Source organism: Leucoraja erinacea, chromosome 10, assembly GCF_028641065.1.
Source record: "Leucoraja erinacea ecotype New England chromosome 10, Leri_hhj_1, whole genome shotgun sequence".
NCBI classification, from domain to species: domain Eukaryota; kingdom Metazoa; phylum Chordata; class Chondrichthyes; order Rajiformes; family Rajidae; genus Leucoraja; species Leucoraja erinaceus.
The window spans coordinates 25446188-25458683 of record NC_073386.1 but is presented as its reverse complement, the minus strand read 5'-3'; the positions used below and the strand labels follow the sequence as shown (position 1 = coordinate 25458683).

At 43.1% G+C, this 12496-nt stretch overlaps 1 protein-coding gene across 1 annotated transcript in view; it reads left to right on the top strand.

The window, feature by feature from the left end:
• Nucleotides 1–12496, top strand: part of LOC129700930 (zinc finger FYVE domain-containing protein 9-like) — a 113224-nt gene that overhangs the window by 77396 nt on the left and 23332 nt on the right. Inside the window, exons 6-7 of the mRNA XM_055641755.1 lie at nucleotides 5815–5984; nucleotides 7726–7843. Coding sequence (XP_055497730.1) covers nucleotides 5815–5984; nucleotides 7726–7843 — 288 coding nt within the window. The remainder of the gene's footprint in view (nucleotides 1–5814; nucleotides 5985–7725; nucleotides 7844–12496) is intronic.

Sequence of the window (12496 nt, the reverse complement as noted above, 5' to 3'; positions counted from 1 at the left end):
ACATATTTACACAATTTATAAAAATTTATACTATCAGTTTGTTTCTCGCATCACTTATATATATATATATATTTTGAACAGATTTCAAGAATTGGATATCTTCAGCTCTGCAGAAAATGATATAACAGATCCTGAATTTGCACGAGGGTCTTGTTGTTACTAATTTATTTTATTTAATGCATTAAAAAATCATTTTTCTCAAGGTATGTTTTACAAATATATGATGTTTTCCTTAACATTTCATATCAGTTTAATTTTGACTTCTGCCTTACTTTTTGCAGCTCAAGCTTGGGAAAATATGTTTAACGCCTCTGCTTCAAGTCCAAATCCCAATAATCCTGCAGAGTATTGTTCTACTATACCACCACTGCAACAAGCTCAGGCGTCGGGGGCACTCAGTTCTCCGCCGCCCACAGTAATGGTCCCTGTGGGAGTTCTCAAATATCCAGGCACAGAAGGTAACACTAATTTTGTACAAAAGTGCTCTGCAATACCTAAACAGGAAATTGACTTTACACATTAATAGATTTTGAACATATTTTTGCAGTACATGAAATAACTGATTTTTTTCAGGTATTTTTATGGTAAATTTTCTTGTTCTTTGGAGAATGTTCCTATTTGGGTAGACCAAGCTATCAAGCGAATAAAGTGTTTTTTATTCGCTTGAGAGCTTAGTATACTTTACTTACTAAAAAGAGAGAAGAATTTTCAGATGTTTCAATTCAAAATGCAATTTTACCTTTTCTATAAATATTTGTGAACTTGGTCATAAAGTTCAAATTGCATTTTAATTTGGATTAAAATATCATTACTTCATTTGGGGATTCAGAACATTTCATTTTCATATGAAATTGCTTTTAGCATGTGACATGAAAGGGATGAAGCTTATATTAAATGCATGATTTTTAAAATATTTAAACTTGTGCTGTTCTATAATTAATGAGCTGTATCAAAATTGATACATTTGATTCATAATGATGCAAAGACTAAATATTTTCAATTACTTTCATTGAAATTATATTGTGAACATATTACATTGCTGATCTTTTAGTGAACATTTATAAGCGCTAGTATGCCTTATTGTAAATTTACCCATTGTTCACGATGGCTAATTTGACCCGATGAGTTGCTGAGAACTTCCAATGAGGATTTAAACTAGACTGGTATGGGGATGCAATGCAGTAGTGAGGCAGGTCAAAGGCTGGAGGTCAGTACAGAAGACAATGACAGCTGTGTTCAATGGGCAGGAGAGGCATGAGAATGGCATGGAGCAAGGAAAGATCGTTTTTAGTTCAATTACATTATTTCAATTCTAGAGGCCTGACTGGTAAGGCAGATAAACCTAGAGCGTATATGTACGTATGACTGGGATGTTATTATTATGGAAACCTGGTTAAGAGAATGTCAAGACTAGCAGGTTAATGTTCCACGGTAGAAATTAGATGTACATGGAGATCGGGGGAGTTGCTCTATTGTTTAATGAGACATCACAGCAGTAGTCTAAGATAACATTATTGAAGGATCGTCCAGTAATGCTGTATGGGTGAAGGTGAAAAATAAAAAGGGGATGATCACCTTGCTGGAATTATACTATAGGTCCCAAGTCATTAACGGGAATTAGAAGAACATATGTACAGGCAGGTTACAGGTAACTGCAAGACTAATAGAGTTGACATCGTAGGGAATTTTAATGTTCCCAATATAGACTAGGACTATGAAAAAGGCTTAAATGGGTGTTGTGGGTTAAATTAGTTCAGTAAAGTTTACTCGGGCAATAGGTAAAGGGCTCTACAAAGGAGAGGGCAAAGCTTGACCTACATTTAGGGAATTGGACAGGGCATGTAACTGAAGTGGAAATGAACAAGCCTTTTGGGACAAGTGACCACAGTTCAATTAGCTTTAAAATTGTTATGGATAAAAAGAAGGTTAAAGTTCCAAAGTGGGATAAAGCAACTTGAATGCAATAAGACAAGAACATGTGAAAGTTGATGGGAGTATGTTGTTTGTGGCCAAAGGAACTTTCATTTTTTAATGCCTCAAAGCAGCCCGGGATGGGGCAGCCAGCCTTCCGCCCAGTAGCTACCCGCCAACTACCACCTCCACCGGTTGCACCTGTGCCGAAGGACACCGTGGCTGGCTGGCGGGTGGGCAGGCAGAAGATGCTGAGGTGGCGGCCAGTTCCGCTGTCCGGCCCTGGCGGCCGCTCGCAGCCACCTGAGCTACTTCCCTCCCTGGGCCAGACACTCCACACGCTGTGAAAGGAACTCTTCACCCCCCCCCCCCCAGCGGGGCTGTCCTTTTACAGCCGCTTTCCATCAGCTCATTCCTCAGTACAGCAACATCGTTCTTGATTTTCGTGCCTTATTTTGGGGTAAAAAATAGCATCTTCATTGCCAGGAAATACGGTAACTCATTAGGCGGATTTCTGACCTTCTTAGGACCTGTTTAAGGCTGACAAACCACTTATCCATGGTTGGCATGTATAAGATGTGCGGAAAGGCCAATTTCCATGCGATACAGCTCTATGACATTCTGATTTGGCTGCAAAAACATTCCCAGCATGCAAAAGAATAAATGGATTCGAAAACCAAAACAAAATGCTGAAAGTACCCATGAGGCCAAGCTACATTAGTGGGAATAACATCAGAGTCAACGTTTAGGTCAGGGACTTCCATTAAGATAAAAAGTTGAAAATCCAAGTCTGTTAAGTTGTACTGAAGGGAAGAGCTAGAGAGAACAGAGGGTGTATGTAGAATGTGGACCAAAAGTGTCAAAAGTTAAATGTTTAAAAACTAGCAGTTTGAGACAAAATAAAAAAGAAACAAATTGAAATGGAGTGACACCGCTGCAAAATGCTATTATCTGAGATTATTAAATTCAACATTAAGTCCTGAGGGCTGCAATGTACAGGGATGGAAGGAGATGTGCAATTCCTTGAGTTTACTGTCGACCTTTGGAGCAGTGAAGGAGTCTAAAGTCTTTAGTCGCTGCCTTTACACAGAAAGAAGGAGCACAGCCAGGTGATCTTATTTTCTAAAGTAACGATGAGGAATGGAGCGATAGGTATCTTTGGTGGAGTAGCAATGGTTAAGTGTACCTAATATTTTGGTACTGCTGAACACATATTGGTGGTAGTTAGGAAGTGACTTCTTCGAACTATGGTGAAGTCTCTAGCTTTGATGGAAAAGGTGTCAGGTGTTTGTTGATCACGAGTCGGCTCCGCCAGTGCAAACTTTATTCTGCCTAGGGCGGGATGTAGACCGCAATCGTGATAATGGAGATGAATTCCTTTGGGAGGTAGACGGATGGGACTTCATTGCTAGGTTTTCCAGATGTGGAGAGCAGGAGTTGGACAAAACTGCTACATCCAAGCACTGCAAAGAGTTAACCATTAAGCGGATGCAGTTGCCTTTCCCTTTTCCCCCAATGCAATTGTCTAATCCTTATGATTAATGGAGCACACAGCATTTTCTCATGTCTCTTTGATAAAGCATCCTTGGCCTTAAGTCCGCAATCTTTTCTTGTCGGGATTGTACATTGGCCAGTAGAATGCAAGGGAGGATAGGTGAGAGGGGTGTTGTAGTTCCCTGTGATTCAATCTTAAATGCAGGCGAAACCATAATGTAAGTGCAGTCCTCCATGAGGTCAGGGATTCCTCTGTCATTTGGGATTCCCTTGCTGTCAGGAACTCCATTACCATTTAAATAGATTAGCAGTCTGTCAGTTACAGCACAGATTTGTGCTGTTCTTTAATTCAAGAAGTTCATAATGACAATATTTGATGTTACTTGCAAAATGTTGCCACAGTCTGGCACTATCTTTCAATCAATTCTTTATCACTGATATGTGGATGGCGAGTCGTTACATGTATTGAAACTGAGGGATTTTTGAACTACTGGGGGACCAAGGATTATTGATTCATTGAGCTATACAGCACGGAAACAGCCCTTCAGTTTAACATCCATGCCAACCAAGTTGTCTAATCAGGTTACTCCCACTTGCTAGTGCCTGGCCTATATCTATTACCTGTTCAAAATAGCGGAGTCAGGGGATATGGGGAGAAGGCAGGAATGGGGTACTGATTGGGGATGATCACCCATGATCACATTGAATGGCGGTGCTGGATCGAAGGGCCAAATGGCCTGCTCCTGCGCCTATTGTCTATTGTCTAATAGGATCTGCCTCTACCATTTCCCCAGCTGTTCGTTACATATACACAACAGTGTGTGGAAAACGTTGCTCCTCAAGTTAATATTAAATCTTTCCCCTCTCACCTTAAACCCATGCCCCGTAGTTTTATTCTCCCCTACCCTGGGGAAAGACTGTGACTAATCATCTCATGATTTTACAAAACCTCGAAGTTCACCCCTTGGCCTCCTGTGCTCCAGTGAAAAAAGACCCAGTCTCCTTGTAACCCAAAGCATCTTGATCTGATAAGAAGGGTATCGACCCGAAACATTATGTATTCCTACGCTCCATAGATGCTGCCTCACCCGCTGAGTTTCTCCAACATTTTTGTCTACCATTGATTTTTCCCGCATCTGCAGTTCTCTCTTAAACATCCCTGTAAAACTCTTTTGCACTCTTTCGAGTTTAATTACATCTTTCCTATAAAAGGATGACCAGAACTGTACACTGTACTCTAAATATGTTGTGGCCCTACCAACATCTTGTAAAACTGTCACATGATATGCCTACTCCTGTACACAATAGCCTGACCAATGAAGCATGTCAAATGCCCCCTTAACCATCTTGTCTACCTATGTCTCCATTTTATTGGAACCATGCACCCGCACTCTTGGGTCTCCCTGTCCTACAACACTTTGCAGGGCAAGTACTGCCCTGTTTGTCCTATCATAAAAGAATACATGCAGCTGGATTAAACTCCACTTGCCATTTCTTGGTCCATTGGCTCAGTTGATTAGATCCCATTGTAATCTTGGATAACCTTCTTTGTTGTCTACTACACCAATAATTTTAACGTCATCACAAACTTACTAACCATGTCACCATGTGTGTATATATTTATATAACGGTATATGGACACACTGATCTGTCCTGTATTCATGCCTACTATATACTGTTGTGCAGAAACAAAGCAAGAATGTCATTGTCCTATCTGAGACACATGACAATAAACTCTCTTGAATCTTGAATCTCCATTCACATACAAATCATTCTTCTTCTTCTTGTGTTTGGCTCACACAGCCTAAAGTTGTAGGTCAACTTGTTCTATTTGATTTTTTTGTTTGTGCACGTCGGGTTGATTAGTCGAAACATTAGTCGGGCATTAGTCGAAACATTAGTCGGGCATTAGTCGAAACAGTGATATACCAACTGTTTCAAGTCTCTAATCTGCAATACTACACCCTGCCACTTCCCTCCTATCTTTAAGTCAGTTTTGTAACCAGTTGGCTAGCTTGCCCTGAATTTCAAGTGATCGAACCTTCCAAAACAGCCACCCTCATTATGTGAATAGGGTGTAAAATGCAGTTACAACTACAATAAAATGTAGTTCAAATGAGCCACTGTCTTGCTGAATGGAAAGAGGAAGTTGTGCCAATTCATGCCCTTATTCCATATTCTCTCAATTAATTTATCATCAACTATTTATCTTTCCTTTTTAATGATAGTTCTCCTACTCCTTCTCCTCGCCTACTTGAATTGAAGGCAGGCTTGAGAAAGCAATGATTTATGTTGAGAAAATAAGCATACATGCAATCAACTTTGTTATTTTATTGTCCCTTTATTTTTGGTACAGAAGAACATTGGGTTCATTGTGCTGGATTTTGACTAACTAATGTATGTGTTTAGTGACTCACTCAAAGGAGCAAAGGCGAGTCTGGTTTGCTGATGGAATCTTACCAAATGGAGAAGTTGCAGATGCAGCAAAACTATCAACAGGAGGACCATCTATGACACGATCTTTGACGGTATCACATGATCCTGGTAAAGAAGTTGCAACCAAACCCACAGCCTTAGAGGTATGAATCTGATTAAAAGATACCAGAATAGAAATGGTGTTCGTTCGTTGCAGTTAATTCTGTATGTAGAAAAATGCTCCAGCAGTGATTTTGTGCAAGGTGTTCGATCAGGTTCAGGTCCAGGCTCTGGCTGGGCCACTCAAAGACATTCACAGACTTGTCACGAAGCCACTCCTACGTTGTCTTGGCTGTGTGCTTGGGGTCGTTGTCCTGTTAGAAGGTGAACCTCCGCCCCAGTCTAAGTTCCAGAACGCTCTGGAGCAGGTTTTCATCAAGAATCTCTCTGTACTTTGCTCCGTTCATCTTTCCCTCAATCCTGACTAGTCTCCCAGTTCCTGCTGCTGAAATACATCCCCACAGCATGATGCTGCCACCACCATGCTTCACCATAGGTATGGTATTGGCCAGGTGATGAGCGGTGCCCGGTTTCCTCCAGACGTAACGCTTGGCATTCAGGCGAAAGAGTTCAATCTTGTTTCTCATGGTCTGAGAGCCCTTTAGGTGCCTATTGGCAAACTCCAAGCGGGATGTCATGTGCCTTTTACTGAGGAGTGGCTTCCGTCTGACCACTCTACCATAAAGGCTGTTGATTTAGTTGTCCTTCTGGAAGGTTCTCCCATCTCCACATGGGAACTCTGGAGCTGTCTGAGTGACCATCAGGTCCTTGGTCACCTCACTGACCACGGCCCTTCTCCCCTGATTGTTCAGTTTGGCCGGGCGGCCAGCTCTATGAAGAGTCCTGGTGGTTCCAAAGTTCTTACATTTAAGAATGACAGAGGCCACTGTGCTCTACGGGACCTGCAATGCTGCAGACATTTTTTTATGCCTTTCCCCAGATGTGTGTCTCGACACAATACTGTCTCGGAGGTCTACGGACAATTCCTTTGTCTTCATAGCTTGGTTTTTTGCTCTGACATGCACTGTCAACTGTGGGACCTTATAGAGACAGGTGTGTGCCTTTCCAAATCATGTCCAATCAATTTAATTTACCACTAATTTACCACTAATTTGACTCCCAATCAAGTTGTAGAAACATCTCAAGAATAATCAATAGGAACAAGATGAACCTAAGCTCAATTTTGAGTGTCATAGCAAAGGATCTGAATACTTATTTAAATGTGATATTTCCGTTATTTCCTTTTAATTACTTTGCAAAAATGTCTAAAAACCTGTTTTCGCTTTTCATTCTGGCGTATTGTGTGTAGATTGATGATAATAAAAATAATTTAATCCATTTTAAAATAAGGCTGTAACGTAACAAAATGTGGAAAAGTGAAGGGGTCTGAATACTTTCTGAATGCACTGTATGGTCTGATGTACCAAACATTTTGCAACTTTAGTTTCTTTGAGTATTGTGGTCCATCAAAGTACACCATTCAATACAGGAGGATCTTATTATTAACCTTTTGTTAGTCCTTGCTGTCTCCTCCCCTTCCTCAGTCCCTCCTGTTGTCTCCTCCCATCCCCCAGCCTTCGGGCTCCTCCTCCTTTTTCCTTTCTTGTCCCCGCCCCCGATCAGTCTGAAGAAGGGTTTCGGCCCGAAACGTTGCCTATTTCCTTCGCTCCATAGATGCTGCTGCACCCGCTGAGTTTCTCCAGCTTTTTTGTGTACCTTATTATTAACCTGTTTGTTTACCAAAGGATTTATCGAATAAATCTATTTTGCAAGTGCAAAAAAATGTTGGGGTATGTCACTAGGTTTGATTAATAACACAGTCGTCTTAATTTTATACTGTTTCAGAACGCAGCTACATCATTGGGTAGTACAGCTCAAATCGGCAGTCCAGTTGGAAGTGCAATTAACTTAGTCCCAGAAAATGGGCTCCCGCCTATTCTCATCTCTACTGGTGTCAAAGGAGGTCAGTGTGACAGTACAAAAACCTTTTCACATGTTTGCAGGGCTCTCACTTAACTTTTTTTCTCTGATGCCAGTCGGGAAACCTAGGCAGCTTTTTAGGTTGCCAAATGACTGTTTAGGTGGTCATTTAAGATGGTTTGCATGATGCGTGCGATAATGTGCTCGGACGAAGTATTGTATTGTATTGTATTGTATTCAAATTTATTGTCATTGTCTCATTTGAGACAACGAAATGAATTTTCCTTACAGGCAGTATCATTAAAAAAATCACAAAGAAATAATAAAATAAATAATAAATAAATAATAAAACATATTAAAAATAAAATTGAAATTGAATTAAAATTTAAAAAAAAAAAGCACAAACACAGAAAGTCCACAACACAACATAACATATATGGCACCAAGGTGAGGAAGGCACCATAGTCCAGCCAGCCTCCCCTCCATGTTCATCCGTGGTCGGGGCCTTCCGAGCACCCGCAGTCGCCGCCCCGGGTGGCCCGATGTTCAGGCCCTCACGCCGGGCTGGTGGAACGCCGACGCCGAACCCCGACGGTGAGCAGCCTCCTCCTCAGCGGCCCGGACCTCCTGGATCAGCCGCCTCCCGCAGCCGGAGTCTGCAGCTCCCGAGCCCGCAGGCCGAGCCGGGCAGAGTCGCAGGACCCCGCGTTGTAATCAGCGCCGCCCGCGTTGGGAGCTCCGCAAACCGCAGCTCCAGGATGTCGGCAGCAGGTCCAGCACTCCGGCTCCAGATGGCGACCCCCGGTAAGGCATCGCCAGCCCCGCGATGTTCCAGCGCTGTCCATCAGCGCCGCTGCTGGAGCTCTGGTCGATCCTGGCAGGAAAGGCCGCGCCAATCCAGGCAGGTAGGCCGCTGTGGGGGGGGGGGGGGGGCGAGGACGCGACTCGAATAATAGTCGCGTCCTCACCAGGAAGCGGCTGAAGTACGGTATCCCCCGCACCGTGCCCTCTTCCCCCACATAAAGACACCAAAAAAACACAAAAAAACACACTTTAACATAACTAAATAAACAAAAAAACAAAAAGATACCAAGAAGTGCGTGGTTACCAGTCGGAATTATGCTCAATGAAGCATTCACATAGTATTTCTGCTTCAAATAAAGTCACAAACTAAACATATTCACCAATCAAGACATGATGTATACCACAATGACATGCAGCAAAATTACAATGCAGTACACTCTTTTTACAACTCTTTTTACACGTTGCAATGAATGCAATTTCTATTATTTCTTTCCACTTCCAATCAAAAATGTGGATGGATTATTCAGCGTATGATTATTCCTTCGCTCCATAGATGCTGCCTCACCTGCTGATTTTCTCCAGCTTTTTTGTCTTCCACCCATTCACAGTTTCCTCACCCACTCCCTACACATTAGGGGCAATTTTACAGAGACAAGTTAACCTACAAAGCCAATCAGTCTTTGGGATGTGGAAGGGAAACCCACACGCTTGCAGGGAGAATGTGCAAATTCAACACAGACAATGCCCGAAGACAGGATCGAACACAAATTTCTGGCGTGTGAGGCAGTCTACCAGCTGTGCCACTATATTTTGTTTTCCAACACACAAAAAATTATACGTTGATAACTTTGGTTACTAAAAAAAATAACTATCTATTTTCAGTCTTAAATCTCTAAGTCACGCTATGTCCCCATTTACAGCTACTGTATGTTTTAATTCAGTTTAAGAATATGGGGCAGTACATTGGTCATGTAGTTGCTGCCTAAAAGTGCCAGAGACCCGGAATTGATCTTGAATATGGGTACTGTCTGTTTGGTTTGCTCCTTTTCCCTTTGATCGCATGGGTTTTCTCTGGGTGCTCTTGTTTCCTTCCACATTCCAAAGGTGTGCAGGAGCTTTTGCATTTTTCAGCTTGAAATTGTGCAATCTGGTGCATACTGTAACGAGTCTTTTAACTTGCATTTGAATGCAACATTTATGCTTTAAATTGGATTAGGTACGAATAAGGTAAGGCTAAATTACATTCCTAATTACATTCCACAATAGAGCCAGGCTCTGATCAACAGGTGCAGCACATGAATGACTATATTCATGTATGGAAATCAGATTATATTCATGCTGTTATGCATATATATAGAGAACATTTCAGAGAAACAAAGCAAAAGTTGGACTTCCATCACTGTTTTGTACAAATAAATCAATCAACCTTGTTCAAGAAGGAACTGCAGATGCTGGAGAATCGAAGGTAGACAAAATTGCTGGAGAAACTCAACGGGTGCGGCAGCAACTGCGGAGCGAAGGAAATAGGCAACGTTTCGGGCCGAAACCCTTCTTCAGACGGTTTCAACCTTACCCTTTGAATATATAAACAAGATGAAAATAATGCCACATATTCAATCATACATGGTTCAATGAAATTAAGATATATATGTAAAAATATATATGGAAACAGGCTCTTCTGCCCACAACGTCCACACCGACCAGCACTCTATCATACACCAATTCCATCCATCACGCCAGGGACAATTTACAGAAGCCAATTAACCTACAAACCTGCGCTTCTTTCGGATATGTGAGAAACCGGAATATCCAGAGAAAAGCCATGTGGTAGTAAGGCAGCAACTCTACCGCTGCGCCACTGTGCCACCCCATTAAATTATTTTTTCTGTAATATATTTATTATGGTGTCACATGAATAAAGATGAACACGTGATTCTGATTTCTGCCCTTAGCTGGATAACACACATGTCCAGACATTGTGTTTTATGGCTGGTTTTCAACCTCTTCAGGCTGAAGTTCTCGACTCGAAACATCACCCATTCTTTCCAGAGATGCTGCCTGCTGAGTTTTTCTAGTTTTTATTGGCTATCTTCAGTTTAAACCAGCATCTGCAATCCCTTCCTACACTATTTGTTAAGCAAAACAGGTCCTATTCTCATTATATAATTTTGTGATCAGTGTGAGAGCGTGAGTATTTTGTGAAATGCGTGAGTCTCACGCTCAATGCGTGAGAGTTGGCAGCCCTGCTAATAATGCAAACATTTTAAGCAAGTTTGGACAAAAATCACTTATTACTGCTTTATAACAGTTAAGTTACTTTAAGACCATTTCAGAAATTATGGCAGTCAACAAAAAATCAACTAACAAATTAAAGCAAACTAAAAAAAAATAACATGCTACCTTTCCTGACTCTACCTCATAAGTACTTTAACGCTGCTAACAGAGCAAAGGGATATTAATCTGAAGAATCAAAATGGGGAAAGTGAGGGCAATTTTGCTTAAATGGTCATTCTAAGCCCATTCAGATCAGCATAGAGTCAAGAGTTATACAACATGTACATGGCTGGCCCAATTTGTCCATAATGATCGAGTTGGCATACTGCGTGCCCAGGGACTGGCTGCCGTTCCCAGATCGGCTCGCGTCCCAGGGACTGGCTGCAGTTCGCAGGTCAGCTCGCCTGCCCTGATTCCGCGAAAACGAATTGAAAATAAACGTGTTTTTTCGGGTTACGGGACGGATTTGGCCCGTGTGCTGTAGGTTGCCGAACCCTGTCCTAGATGTTTGGCCTCATTGTGGTCCCCCCATGTTTTACAACTGATTTCCCTGGTTAGTTCTATCTCCGGCTGCTTCATGTTGTCGGCGGCTGTGCATCCAACCAAGAAAGAAGAGAAGAGATGTTACGACACTCACAGCCGCCAACCGACGCTCTTCCACAGACCGCACAGATCTCTCTGAAGTGGCGCAAAAGAGACAAACTGTGCAGGGACTGAAGACAGCGTGAGAATTCTGTCATCAGCGTGAGAATTGGCTGAAATGCGTGACTCTCACGCTCAAAGCATGAGAGATGGCAGCCCTGTCTAAGGCCAGGATGTGACAACAGACACACAAGGAGACACATACACAAAGGAAGACACACACACACACACACACACACACACACACACACACACACACACACACACACACACACACACACACACACACACACACACACACAGGGAGACAGACAGACACACACACACACAGGGAGACACAGGGAGACACACACACACACACAGGGGGACAGACAGTGTAGTCTACTACACATAGGGATACACACACACACACACGGGGAGACACACACACACACACACACACACAGACACACACACACACACACACACACACAGGGAGACACACACACACACGGGGAGCCACACACAGACACAGAGACACACACACAGGGAGACACACACACACAGACAGACACACACACACCTTTCCTTCCCCCCTCCATCCTCCCCTCCCTCCCTCCTCCCTCTTTCCTCCCCCCATCCCTCCCTCTTTCCTCCCCTCCCTCTCTTTCCTCACCCTCCCTCTTTTTCCTCACTCTTCCTCTTTCTCCCCTTTCTCCTTCCCTTCCTTCATCCCCTTTCTCCATTCCCTCCCCCTGTCTCTCTTTGCCTCCATCCCTCCCTTTTTTTCTTTCCCCCTCTCTCTTTCTCCCCTCCCTCTCTCCTCCCTTTCTTTCTCCGACCGCCCAATGGGGAGTCTGGCGGGCACGGTGCAGCGTGGATTGGCGGCGCTAACGCTACCAATCGAGTTGAAGGGCAGGAGGGAGGGAGCGAGGTTGCCGCGGCAGCCGGCAACGCAGAGCTCGCAGACGGCGCACAAAAGCGTTGACACCCGCTG